The 14,505-nt window shown below is 39.0% G+C and overlaps 1 protein-coding gene across 9 annotated transcripts in view; it reads left to right on the top strand.

Moving 5' to 3' along the window:
• SGIP1 (SH3GL interacting endocytic adaptor 1) overlaps positions 1 to 14,505 on the top strand; it is a 203,056-nt gene that overhangs the window by 128,927 nt on the left and 59,624 nt on the right. For 7 of the 9 annotated variants that reach the window (XM_049618508.1, XM_049618509.1, XM_049618510.1 and 4 more), the window contains 6 exons: positions 468 to 492; positions 1,434 to 1,485; positions 2,788 to 2,873; positions 6,119 to 6,211; positions 9,387 to 9,461; positions 11,535 to 12,035. In XM_049618508.1, the coding sequence (XP_049474465.1) occupies positions 468 to 492; positions 1,434 to 1,485; positions 2,788 to 2,873; positions 6,119 to 6,211; positions 9,387 to 9,461; positions 11,535 to 12,035 (832 nt within the window). The remainder of the gene's footprint in view (positions 1 to 467; positions 493 to 1,433; positions 1,486 to 2,787; positions 2,874 to 6,118; positions 6,212 to 9,386; positions 9,462 to 11,534; positions 12,036 to 14,505) is intronic. The other 2 variants (XM_049618512.1, XM_049618511.1) reach the window with 1 other exon arrangement.

The following is a 14,505-nucleotide window of genomic DNA, read 5'->3' as shown; positions in this document are numbered from 1 at the left end:
CTTATGTCTTTAAAAATTACATTAGTAAACTAATGACTTTTTACTAACAACTTATGGACCTCCCCCACCTTAATAAAAGCAGACAATACTCCCAATACATTCTATAATTTTCAAACACCAAACATATGAGAAACTTGAATTTATTTGTCTGATAGGCTTTAAGGTTGTTTTTTTAATTGAGCTATTCAATATTTGCTTAATTTACCAAGCCTGCCCAGGTAAGGGGTTTTTCTGGTTCAGAAGACTTATGATTTACCCTTCCTTTCTCTCTATAAACCTTGAGTAAAATTAAAAACTGATTTATATGTGTGTGTCTACAATTTCCAACTTGAATGCAATTCTGAGAAAAATTTCATTTTTCCCCATCTGCATTTCTGAATCCAGTTTAATTGCAATGACAGAAATATACATATTGTACATAACATATATGTGGTCTTAAACCTTATAGTGTCTATTTCTAATTCTAGGGTGCAATTAAAAGGAACTTATCCAGTAAGTATATCCTAGCTACCAGAAATAGAGTAAAATTTAAAAGAAGAAATAGTTCCTTGGATCTTGGAGCATAAATATGTATACATTTCAATTATACACTCTTGGGCTTGATTTTTAAGGTTTACAAATGTTTTACTTTTGCAGCAAAGAAATCTTGTAATGATAAAGGGACCTGGTGGGTCCTGAATAATTAATATTTAAATTCTGAAAATGAATATGGTTTTGGAAAAGCATTGCTACCTTCTTCCGATATTTGTCAACTCTTGCTGTATCATCTGACTTTAGAAATGGATTTAATTAAGTGTGTGTTTGTTGATGGGGGTGGGGAGAGGAGAGGGACGGAAGGAATCGAAGGCAGATGCAACTTACCCATTCATAATGTTATCTGATATAAAAATTTTAGTCACCCAAAGTGATATGATACAGGTTATAATATATGCAGGGCATGATTTTCCTCTGCGGCATATAGCATATTCTAGGGAATTCTAAATTCAGGGCTGCTAGTTAAAGATACAACATTTTCTTGGCATTTCAAGAAAAGAACAGGCAAAGAATGCTGGATTCCTGTACTATGTACATATGGCCTGGCTTAGCATTCTCTTACGGTAATTGGGAAGCAGGACTGCTCAAGGCGGCAGACATTTGAAGCATGGTAGGCTACTCAGCTAAACTCTGCAGTATACAGCTCTTCTGTTTGACAGCTTATCATGGTAATTCCTTGGTTAATTAGGTTTTGCAAATGCCACATAAAATGCTACTACATATGTCTGATATGTGGCTGTTGCATTGCCTGGGTAGAGGGTTTGTTTTGCAAAATTTTCATATTGAGTTGCTTATTGGTGGGACGTAAATCTCTAAGTGTCTCCAAACATAGCTCATAAGATGTATAAGAAAGGAATAGTAAAAATATGCCTACCAAGTTTCTTTGTCCTGTACATCAGGTGAAGAAGTGGCAAGACCCAGGCGTTCCACACCAACTCCAGAACTTACGAGGTGAGCATGGAAGACATTAGTTGTGTTTTATATAGAGTATCACACATTGTTAACAATCAAGTAGATCTCCTTTAGGCTCAGCTTTCAACTTGTATTAATAAAGGGCCTGCTTTTATGTGTGAGTCCATAGCATGATTCAAGGGTATTATCATTTCTCACAAGTGCAGCCTGAAGCAGACACTTACAGAAGAACTGTATAGTCATCCAAAGTGACTATCAGAATGTGCAGACCCCTCTCTAATGCAAAAGTTAAAGTCTGTATGAACAGATCTTTTGATGTTTGGAATGCTGATCTGACATATGATTATATCTCCCTATGAAGAATAGCCTGTTTAGTTGGCTTCAATTTCATGATACATTCCACCTGTCATATACCAAAAGAATCTATTCTGCTTTTTTGTTTTTGGCAAAACGCTGTATTTTGCATTGTCTATTCTTTGAGTTAAGTATTGTACAAATGGGCATTGTTTTCCAAAAAGACTACTATTTCTATTTAAAAGCTGGATTCTTTTCATTTTCCCTCCTCCTGACCCCCTACCCCGTCCCCTCTCACTCCCATTGCACACACAGAACTCATCAGGATCAGTGAGGGAAATAGAGTCTGGGAAGAAATGAAGATTTTGCAGCCTTTTGTTAATAATCATTTTAAGTAATAATTAGGAGAAAGGATAACAATTTAACGTATTTTCACCCTTCCCCTTGAGTTCTCAATGTCCTTCTTTTTCTGAGATGTGCTCTATTTAAGGTATTAGGAGGTTATAACTAGTCTTTGTGAGTGTTGATTGGAAAGAGAGTATGGAAATTAGAAAATAGTAGACCTAGTTTCTTCTTCAAACACAAACTTCCTGGGTGCCTTTCACTTAACCTACCTATGACTGACTTTCACTAATCACAAACTGCATTAGCTACAATACAGGGATGTGATGCAGACAAATATAAATGGTATTTGAGATCTGAAGAAACTAAATGCTTTGCAATAAACTGTTATCTCTCGTACTATCTCTTCTAAGTATAGAGAATCTTGACTTGAAAGAGTTTCTCAGCTTATTTCTAATGGACCATTATGTTGGTCCCTCAGTGAGAACTAGGGATCTTATCTCCTACCAATCCTCTCGTCCATAGTACATGTGACATTCTTACATATACTTTCTGGCCCCATGGGAGCTTGCGTACATGCATATGTATGTACCCAAATATGCACACATATATCTGCCTTGCCATGAAAAACATTTGAAAGCTTGTATATATTTTTAGCATTAATATCCCCTTTCTCTATGTTTTGTTTTAATGGGTGTAATTTAGCAAAAAGCCTCCAGATGACACTACGGCCCTTGCTCCCCTCTTTGGTCCTCCATTAGAATCAGCTTTTGATGAACAGAAGACAGAAGGTAGGCAAAACGTGTATCTCTATAGATTTTTCTTTTCATTGAAGTATAACTTACCTAGAGGAAAGGCATGTATCTTGAGCCATGTACCATCAGATCCTCATGTGAAAGAGAAGCTCTGATCCAGGCGTGCTATGGGGATAAGAGTTTCATTTGCAAACCTCTAGTATTTTAGGATTTGAAACCTTGCTTCCAGAAATATCAAATAATTAACAAGTTCACTACTCAAAAGTGGTCAGTAAGAATTACTGTAAATCTATACAAATCACTGGGAATAAGTCAGGGAATAAGTGCCCTGGGGTCCAAACAGTTATCGTTGTGGACCAAGACCTTAAACTCCCTGTCACAGTCACTGTCACTGTGATCTAGCCTCTCTGACCACATTTACTCTCTTCTCCACCTTGTCACTGGAGGTGTCAGTTGGACTGCTCACCAGACTTGTTTGCAGGCTCAAGACCCAGGAATGACCTTGATTCATTGAGCAACTTACAAGCAAAATGTTTTGGAAAAAATTATCAACTCAGCCATTTTTATTGGGTTTACCCATTAAACATTTATTCCTAGATTTAAATATTTAACTTTTTAAAATTAACCATCTTTTTTGGATGGCTATAAATAATGTATACCTTGCTGACGTAAATGAAACTCTTTATTAAAGGGATCTAATCTATTTCTGAAATGTATTTACGTACAATGCATATATCTCCAGTGTCCGTGTTTGGTAATATGGGATGTTTTTATTAAAAAACATCATTTGATTTAAAAGCACTGTTGTATGTGTATAATAAAATGTTATTTTTTATACCGTTGGGCAAAGAAATAAAATTTAACTGTTGAGGACAACAGGACTTGAAAGCATAATGAGTAAACTAAACTATAGTAACAAAGAGACTCCAAATTACAGGGAGCTAAACAATATAGAATTTTATTTCTGTCTTTTGTTAACAATCTCAAAGTAAACAATACAGGGATGGTAGGGTGGTTCTGCTGTTCTCAGTACATGGTCTTCATGTCTGGGTCCACGGGAGCTGCTCCAGCTCTCATCATCTCCCAGTGAGAGTAAAGTGGAGAGGGGGCGGGGGACAGGGAGGACCAGTGGAATTCACTGCCAATTCTCGTGAAAGCAAAATCTGGAAGAGACAGGCATCACTTTAACTAGAGCCAATCAGAAAGAATTTAGTGCCATATGGCCAGCTAGAACTTCTTAACTATAGAAGAAATGGAGAATAGATACTGGAAGACCGCTAGCAGTCAACCACATCAAAATATTTTTCAATGATACAGTTAGGAAGATGTATAAGGAACATCCCTAAATACGCCTTTAGGGATTTAAATGTCTACAACTTAAAATCCCTAAATAAAGGTGGCCTTGCGATGGGTTATCAGTTGTCTTATTAACTCAGCTATGATCACTTTTCCTTTCAATGACATAATTGTATAGTGACTAAAGGTGGGATTTGATTTGTTGCATCTGAATCTACCTATTAAAGGAATCCCCTAACTGTATGGAAACCTGATTTACAAAATAGAAAGCAGTTCTTTTTTTTAAAAAAGTTTATTTATTTTGAGAGAGAGAGAGAGTGGGGAAGGAGTAGAGAGAGAGGGAAAGAGAAAATCCCAAGCAGACTCTGCGCTGTCAATTCAGAGCCCAACATGGAGCTTGATCTCATGAACCGTGAGATCATGACCCGAGCTGAAATCAAGAGTCTGATGCTGAACTGACTGAGCCTCCCAGGCGCCCCCTAGAAAACAGTTCTTTGAAAATTGAGGTGGTGTCCCACATATAATCCATGGGGAAAAAATGCTACTCCACATCTTTGGGGAATGTTTGCTTTCATATTAAAACAAAATATAACCAAGACCATCTTTGTGTTTGTGGTGGAGAGGAGAGACACACCTGAACTTGTCCATGAGCCTGGCTTGCTTTTTCTTGAGGTGGTTTCATCCCCCAAAGTTCGATAAAATTCCAGCATTTGCCCACGCACACTTGCTCTTCCAATATCTGCACTTAACCTTTCATATCTACGCACTCTCACTGCATTTCATTGATTCTTCTGTCACTAACTTATAAGGCCTGGGGGCAAGATTTGTATTTTGGAGTCATGTATGCACGCCCAGGATCAGATCTCAGCCCCTCTCAGCTACCAATAGGTAGCTCTTGGGCACATTATTTAATCCCTTTAGTCTTTACTTCTTCTACTGAAAATGGCACTAATCAACCACAGGCTGGTGTTGTAAGGATTAGAATATTTAATAATATTCTGGCCTTGGGATAAGTGTGCTATATGCATTTTGTGTACGTTTTATTTGTATGTATCATCTCTTGTGATCCTTTTAGTAACTCTTGGATTGCTCTTACTATCTCTAAACAGAAGGAAGGCAAGCTCAGAGGTGAAATGACTGGCCCAAGTTCCTACAGTCTTAGAGGCTGGATTCAAATTCATATCCCACTAACCACCCAGCCTGTGTTTTACCGCATAATGAATTATAAGCAGTACTTCCATAGATCCTGGCAAATGATATGTATGGAGAAAACCTAGTTGTTTACATTGTTACCATAGCAATAAAAAAAATCAAAACAAGAAGATAGAAGAAATGGAAGCTACGTTAGGTTCAGTGTCGTTAGGCCCAATACCTAATTTCCCTAGTTTACTTTAGGTATCGAAGCCCCTGTTTATTTTGTTGGTTCTCTTAAGATATTTACCAAACATTTTTAGGGTAATTTCATTTCTCTTTAGGATGTCATAAAAGGTTTATTTAAAGACCCTGTACTATCTATCCTTTAAAGATATGAACCACTCTACAGAACCCAGGCATTTTCATTTTTGAAGCATATTCATACCAAACTTTAAATAAACCAACTTGAAATGAACATTCATGGATGGGATTAATGCCTGGATCTTCAAATGGGTGCCCAAAACAGAGCCAGTACATGTACTAACATTCAGAATGTCCTTAAGTGACCAACCAGGAAGAAAATGCAGATACTGTATTTTGAAAGATTTTATTTATCTATGTGTGCACACACAGACACACACACACACACACACACACACACACCACTGCCATTTCCATTCTTTGCTTGAAAAGAATGAGGACCAGCACACTTCTAAATTACTTTGCTAGGACTAAGACAAGAGGGAGATAATTTTGTGAAGCTCATCTTTAAACTGACATTTTAAGTTCTAAAATCCAGGAATGTTTCTTTTTTGGACTCACCCTGGGAAATTTTCTTTTTATGTTTCCAGTTCTTTTAGATCAGCCTGAGATATGGGGTTCAGGCCAACCAATTAATCCAAGCATCGAGTCGCCAAAGTTAACAAGGCCTTTTCCCACTGGAAGTAAGTTGTGTCTGCTCTGTCTGGAAAAATAAGTGACTCATTTTACTGTCTGCATAGTGAAATTAAGCAACTCTTAGAAAGTACATAAGCAACACTTGGATTGTATAATATTAAGAAAAGATGTTATTCTTTTTTTAAGTTTATTTTGAGAGAGAGAGAGAGAGAGAGAGAGAGAGAATGAGTTGGGGAGGGGGGGAGCGGGGAAGAATCCCAAGCAGGCTCCATGCTCAGTGCAAACTGACATGGGGCTCAATTCCACGACTCCGAGATCATGACCTGAGCCAATATCAAGAGTCAGACGCTTAACTGAGCCACCCAGGTGCCCTAGAAAAGAGGTTATTCTAATAGGCTTTAGAGGTAAAGGGGTCTAGGGCAGTTTGTCAAGGCAGGAATAATATAATAAAATTATTAACTTTGAATCACAGCTTCTTCTGACATCCTATAGGCTTGTTCATTCATTCATTCACCATGCACACAGAAGAGAGAGAAGCAAGTAAGCTAGAGAATCTACCATGCTCCAGGTACTGGACTATCACACAACACAGAAGTGAACAAGTCAGATAGTCTCTGCTAGTCCTACAGGACAAGGAGGATGCATAGAACAGAAAGGACACATTGAGAAGAAAGAGGGATAATGGAGAGCAAGAGAAATGATGCTATTTGGTGGGAAGCTGAGATAGGAGGTCAGGGCAAACTTGTCTTAAAGCAGGGCCATCAGTGATGCTATCTCAGCACGCCCCCTACCCCCCACCCTCTCCTGAAGATGCTGATAGCCCTTCACCTGTGGTGGGTTGAGCTATTTGGCCTGAATGGATTGTTCATTCGGTCAAGCCACCCACTTGATGGATTTCTTGAGTTCTCATTTCAGTAAACTTCCCGTAGCATATGTGCTTGTGGAAAGTACTCCTTAAAATGACTGTAGGAAGAAAATTGGGTCTCAGAAAAGGATGTTTGGTGGTGAGATAGGATGCAGAGAATATTTTTCCTTTGTGGGAAATTAATACTATATATACACACCAATTAATACTTTACCAGTTCAGCCTTCCCAGGGCTCTGCATTATGGGTCTTAAAAATAATCGTAGGAATTAACCGAGGAGATTCCTGATCAAAGTCCCAGAGGTTGTTTACTGGGATTAGTGCTATGAAACCAGGTGATCCAGTCCTTCCAAAGGTATTTCCCTCATAAAACAGGATAGGAAAAACAGCATCACCAATAACTATTTTAAACGTCTAAACTTTCAAAGATGTGTTTTTGAGAGAATTTGAACCCCAGTGGTGTGATTTTGAATGTTTCTCTCTGCTACTGGGAAACAAAGCCAGTGAAAAAGCTCTAACTTCCTTGAAAAGCTTTCTTTAGAAACTGAGCCATCCAGATTATTCCTAGAAAACCTTTCCTAGATGCCAAGAAAGTCCATAAATGAAATGTTTATGTAGATAATGTATTGATTTTAAGACCAATTATTGACATTTTAGAGTTTTATGAGTTTTATGTGCTGTGGTTACACTTAGCACAGCAAAGGCTATTGTATAATCGAGATGTATTGCATAAGTTTGCTCATTTCATGGTTGCAGCATAAATTTGCTATTTTACATTATGAGGCTCTTATGGTATTTTGTGTATTTTTATTGATGATGATCTCAATTTTTGCGGAGAACCTTCATCAAAAACAGAGCCCCTGATTGACTCTCAGCTTCTGTAGAAAAACACGATCCGTTTGAGGTGGAGTTTTCAGAAGCTCATAACTAAGATTAGGAACCAGGTATTTCTGGGCTTTAGGATGGTAGCTGTCAGCCATGCCTGGTGTATAGAAAGATGGGATGCTTTCTGAAATTAAATGAAGTCAAGTGAGGGTGGAGTGACACAAAGGGGCTCTTTTTAATGCAGGCAGGGAGAGGATACTGTAAGAGCTCTCCAGCCAGGGCCCAGCTGACCCACTCTGCTTTTAGGTTATGAAAGATTGGGCCACATTCAGAGTCACTGGTTTATGAGATTAGTGGGAACTCTTTGAATCTACTAAATGTAGCAGGTGACAGGAAACCATACATTTAAAGAAAGAATAAGGAGCTCCTGGGTGGCTCAGTCGGTTGAGCGTCAGACTTTGACTCAGGTCGTGATCTCAGGACTTGTGAGTTCGGGTATGCTTTTTCAGCGTCGAAGCTGTCAGCGATTCTCTGTAACCCAACACCCCCCCCCCCGCCCCCCATCTTTGCCCCTCCCCTGCTCGCATTCTCTTTCTTCCAAAAATGAACATTTTTTTAAAAGAAAGAAAGAATAAGACAAAAAAATGTACCTGTTGAAATAGTAATCCCTAACTTTGCCCGCAAAATGACAAGTCTAGTTCAGAAGGTTGAATCTCTGGGTTGGGGCAGTGATACAATACTTTTTCTATCTGAAGGGTTTTGTTTAGCCATAATTTTTACCAAGGGAATCTACGTACTCTTCCTTGCTCCAAATCATATTGCTTCAGACATTCAAAAATATACTAAAATTTAAGATGTGTGACTTTTTTTTGAGGGGAGAGAGGGACAGAGGAAGAGGGAGAAGAGAGAGAATGTTAAACAGTAGAGTCTGATCTCACAACTGTGAGATCATGACCTGAGCCAAAATCAAGAGTTGGACACTTAACCAACTGAGCCACCGAGGCGCCCCTAAGTTATATGACTTTGAGAAATCTTTCCAGACTCAACCTAGGCAATACTATCTTGATTACATTAAAAACCCCCTCATCTGAGCTTCCACCAAGATAATTCTCATTTCCTCGACCATCCCTGGATTGTAATCATCTGTTAACATGATATTCATCCATTCATTCATAAATTCCTTGAGGACAGAGGCTTCTTTTATTTAGCCCTTTGCCCCTAGTTCCTAGTACAGGATATAGAACTTTGTTGGTGCGTGAAGTTCGTCCAAGAAAGGAATGAATAAATAAAATGAAGACATTATCATTATCTGACATTCTTTTGACAAATTCTTATTAGCATAAAATGGAAGAATCTGAAGGGGTCCTGCTTCAGTTTCTTAGCTCTGAACTTAGAAATCTGTAGACCATTAATGGTGGTAATATTTCCAACAGCAGGAATGTGAATGAAAGCGCACATCCTGCTGACCTGCAGAATACTGTGTAATTTAGGGAGAAAATCATCAATAACGCCTGACTTCCTGTGTCTTTGCAGCACCTCCACCACTGCCTCCCAAAAATGTACCGGCCACCCCGCCCCGAACAGGTTCCCCGCTAACAGTTGCACCAGGTGAGCTTCCGTTTTTCCTGTTCTGGGGTGATACGGCCACCAGCGGTGGCCCCGGACCTCAACACGGATGTGTCAGAAGCTGTAGACACAAAGCGTGAAAATGTTCGCATTCAGTGTTCCTTCCATTCCCACTTACTTAAAGTATCACTCTCAGGTTTCACAAAACGGTTCTCTTTCTCAACTAATTTTCCCTCTGTGTCATTTTGTTGAATGAGAGCCACGTTTACGTGTGAAGTGAAAGAAAACAATCTCAATAGCAAACGTCCTTGTTTAATTGGTATTTCACTTCATTGGATCTTATTTTAATGATTTACAGATTCAAAATCTCAAGGCACAATTCGCATTGTCCCAAGAACTGATAATTGTTTTTCCTAGAATTAAAACTACAAATTAAAACTATGTCTAGTCTACAAAGACATAGGATGGCTCCCAGGATGTGCAGCATATGGGTAAGCTTGGGAGGTGGGGAATTTTTTTTTCCCAGTAATCCATATTATCCCATGGCAAAGAGATGTGTAAGGATAATGAAATATGGCAAGGAATTGCCACATGCCTTTAGACAGATATTTCTAAGGCACATTTTACCTTCTATTAAAATCAATACTACATATTCATGCAATTTATAATCTATTATTGGACTAGCAAGTCCAAAGCAGTCATTGCTATTTTATGTGTCTGGACCCTTAGAATATGGTTTTTATCACCTTTGGAATTCTATTGAAGTTTCATCCTTCGCTATATATGCAGCCTGGTGAGCTTGAGAGCTACAGAGTAGGTATTCATCAATAAGACCAAGTGCAAGGCATAGTCATTTTTGAAATTTATACTGATTAAAATCCAACAAAAAGTCATCCAGAGTATCATAGGTAAGGGTGTTTCCAAGTTCAAATCATTTTGATTCCTTGTATTACCATAAATATATTAGAGACAAATAACTCTACCAGCGACAAAATTATAAATATTGTGGGACATGCAAACTGCTACCCCATTTATCTGTGGCCTGGGAACCTTGAAGGTTAATTCTTTTCGAACACGAAATATGGAAGTACTAAGCCAGTTCTTAGAGCCAAAGTGTTCTTTAAAGGTTTAGTTGCTTCTGCTCATGCCCCACAATTATTCAGGGAACAGTTTCTAATTTCAATAGTTTTTAAGAAGTGCACTTCCTCACATTGCTGTTTTGACTAAGCATTCCTTGTCAGGCTGCAGAAGATGGTTTTCATTTTTTTTCCTTTTATTACTGGTAAGAATTAAAAAGAATAGCTGATGCTAATGTTTAGGCCAGAGACTTTTCTGGTTCATGTACTTCACAGTTATGCCTACGAAGTTAACAGGTTGAACTTGATGAGAAAAGAAATTATAAAGATGTTTTGCAATTTTCCTCCCTATTAAATAAGTATATATGTGATAGTTCTAATAAGTAGTAAATGTCTTCTCAATAACCTGTGTGTGTTGTACGTGGGGTGTATATGTGTGTGTTTGTAAATATATATGCGGGGATAGTCCTTTAAATAATCGTAGTACTGTTTCTGGTGTATTTAGCTATTTATGATATTTTTTAAACTGACAGATATTATTAGTTTCACTAAACATTTTAATATGCTCAAGTAGACAGTCTTTGTCAAATATGAAGGTGATTTTCAACTATCAATTATTTTTCTACTGTGTTGTCTATATTTCAGTAGGCCAGACTTTCAGAAGGGACCTCCCTTTTGGAATGCAGTTTCAGAGGCTGTACTCTGTGAACCTTCTCAAAGTGCAGCCTTTTCAAAATGATCACACTTTGCACTCTTGTGAGCAGCCTTTGAGAGCGGGAGCATGCTCAATGCTTTCAATGGTGGTAAAAATAGCTAACTGGGGTCACCCAGCAAAAAGGGTAAAATAACAACATAAAATGATAATTCTCACATTATGGAGACAGGGAACTCTCTCCTCCCCTTCAGCTCTGGTCTAGTTATTTTTAACCTCACAAGGCAATCTATTTACTATTCTTTGCCTCACCCCTCCCACCCCCACCCCATACAAATAATATTCACAAAGTTAATTAAAGTTAAAAATCAACTACTTTAACCACAGGAAATGACCAGTCAGCCACAGAGGTCAAAATTGAAAAACTACCATCAATCAATGACTTGGACAGCATTTTTGGCCCAGTGTTGTCCCCCAAGTCTGTTGCTGTTAATGCTGAAGAAAAGTGGGTCCATTTTTCTGATACGTCCCCGGAACATGTTACTCCAGAGTTGACTCCAAGGGAAAAGGTGGTGTCCCCACCAGCTGCATCAGACAACCCATCTGACTCCCCAGCTCCAGGCCCCCCGGGCCCTCCGGGCCCCCCGGGCCCCTCAGGACCCCCTGGTCCTCCTCGCAATGTACCATCGCCGCTCAATTTAGAAGAAGTCCAGAAGAAAATCGCTGAGCAGACCTTCATTAAAGATGATTACTTAGAAACAATCTCATCTCCCAAAGATTTTGGGTTGGGACAGAGAGCAACCCCACCTCCCCCACCACCACCCACCTACAGGACTGTGGTTTCATCCCCTGGACCTGGCTCGGGCAGTGGTACGGGGACCACCAGTGGTATGTCTTACTGTTTGAGTGTGCTTCATGTGACCGGGAATGGCCATGGCTGCTGCAGTGTGAGCAACACCCTCCTCCTGCCTGGCAGTTGGCTTTAGAGCTTCAGCCATCCCTCCTTTGGTGTGGGTGTTCTGTGGCCCCATGGCATGTCCTAGTGCATTGAATGCTAACTGTCATAGTACGAGTCTGTGGATGTGTTCTGCCCTGTGCTCCTAGCCCTTAGGAGTGTCCTGCTTTCCACCCTGCAGATAGAAAGTGTATGTTTTGTAAGGGAAGCTGCTGTGCCATCATTTGGGATTCAGGAAAGTTCTAGAAAGACAGATTTCATAGCCAGTGTGTTTCATGTTAAGTGTATAATTTCACTGTCAGATGCCTGTATGAAAGGTTTCATTTTTTAGTTTGTTTTGCTTTGTTTTCAGCTTTATTGAGTATAATTGACAAAATTGTAAGATACTTAAAGTGTACAATGTGACTATATCTATATATATGTATATATATATATATATATATATATATTGAAAGGCTTCCTCCCATCAAGTTAACTAACACATCACATGTCACATATTTACCTATTTAGGGTTTAGGTGGGTATACATTAGATCCTCAGACTTTATTCATCTTATAACTGAAAATTTATACTTTTTCCCCCAAGGGTCCTAATTTTGGTAGGTGAATGTATTCTTTCTTCTTCTACTTTTTTTCTTTTTCCTTTCTTTCTTTTTTTGTAGGGGAGAGCCATTAGCAATTAGAGTATTCCTTCTAATTACTTCAGAAAAAAAGAAGTAGGGTTTGAAAAGGAGATTTTAGGGGACAGCAAAAAGAATATGCCTTACTGCATCCACAAGTTAATCAAGCTGCCACTGAAGACAAATTATTCTCTGATTTGATTTTGAGAAGCTCATCAGCCTATGAAGTCAACTTTAAGTATCATGACAGGTGATGGAAAAGTCTATCAGAAATGTACACTTGGGACTCTATATGCGAATGTTGATATTGAATCTGATATTTTGGATTTCTTTATTTGAAGCTTTATAGGATGGGAATACCTGCCATGCAAACCGAAGAAAGATCAAGATTTTCTAATGTATCTTTTTCCATAGTTTTTATTCTACTGGTGCTCACATTTGTCTGGCAAGACCCTTTGGTGCTTCCCTTCTGTGCCTGTGGGTTCAGTTTGGGCACCTTCTCGGGGGTGCCGTGTGCTTTTTGTTTTACATTTGCTCTGGAAGAGGTGACCAAGTTTATGCTATTTAGATCTAGTAAGAGACAGGAAGGAGAGGCATTTGTCTCTATTCTAAAAATCAGTAATCATTGCTGCCTCTTTTAATGGGGTAGTTCAGTGCTTGCTTTATGTGTGAAAATTCCTGTGCTTTAAGCATCCCAGCTGATCAAGGAGAGGGCTGGAGATTCACCTGTACCACACACAGGTGGTACAGGTTTTATATCGATGTTTTATATCATTACGTGTGCCCATGTGCCTTCCTCCAATAAAAAAGGAAAACGATTCGGTACACAAACAAGTTTCAGGAACATTATGTTAAAACAAAATCAGCAAGGTTTTATTTACTATAGGACTTCTGATAGCCTTTATTTTGCTAATAATAACAGCTATAGTTTCTTCTCCTGGGTATCATCTTAATGCTTTATGCACATCATTTCATCCATACAACCCCATGTGATAAATGCTCTTATTTCCCCTATTTTACAGATGGGAAAACTGAGGCTCAGAGATGTCAAGTAGTTTTCCCAGGTTTACACAGCTACAGGTGATAGACTTGGGATATTCAGTCATGCTCAGGTCTGTCTGATTCTGAACCTATGTTCTTAATCACTGTGCTCTCCGGGCAGTCTTTCAGGGTTTAGTTACAAAATATCCCAAACTTACTTGACCGCTGACACCCACGTATACTGCACTGTGTCATCAACAAGATTACCAAAAGTTTTCTTCCAAAACCCACTTCTCTGTTCTCCCCTCTACATTTCTAGATTGTTAGAGTACCCGCTTCCATCCTCTGATGCTTTTTTAGACCATTTTTGGGATATAAGCCTCCTTGCTTATCTGTAAAGGTAATAAAGAGACCCTAGGTAAAGCCTTCAGTTCAGATTTCAAACCCAAAGAAGCTGGCTGCCTAATGTCAAAGAGGGGTGTGTTTCCAGGGTCTTCTATGGTACTCTCTTTCCAGGGTGAGGCTCTCAGTCTTCTGAAAAGACTTCTAGAGGAATAACCCCCTCATTCCAGTGGTAGGCCACTTTGCTGTCCTCAAAATGGTCATGTTTAGTTGGGGAAAGGGAGGTCAAGGCAGTTTTGTTGTTCATCCGTTTCTTCCATCCCCTTCCACAAGACTCTGGAAGATGTTTAATTGAATTGACCACTGACCTAATGAATGCAGAAGGGAGCCTTAGCTTTCTTTCTGAAATCTTTGAGAATTTGGTTGTCATCTTTATGTTTAGCTGCCATACCCTTATTTGA

The sequence above is a fragment of the Panthera uncia genome, assembly GCF_023721935.1.
Source record: "Panthera uncia isolate 11264 chromosome C1 unlocalized genomic scaffold, Puncia_PCG_1.0 HiC_scaffold_4, whole genome shotgun sequence".
NCBI lineage: Eukaryota > Metazoa > Chordata > Mammalia > Carnivora > Felidae > Panthera > Panthera uncia.
The sequence above is the reverse complement of the archived record's forward strand: the minus strand, read 5'-3'. Positions and strand labels throughout refer to the sequence as shown.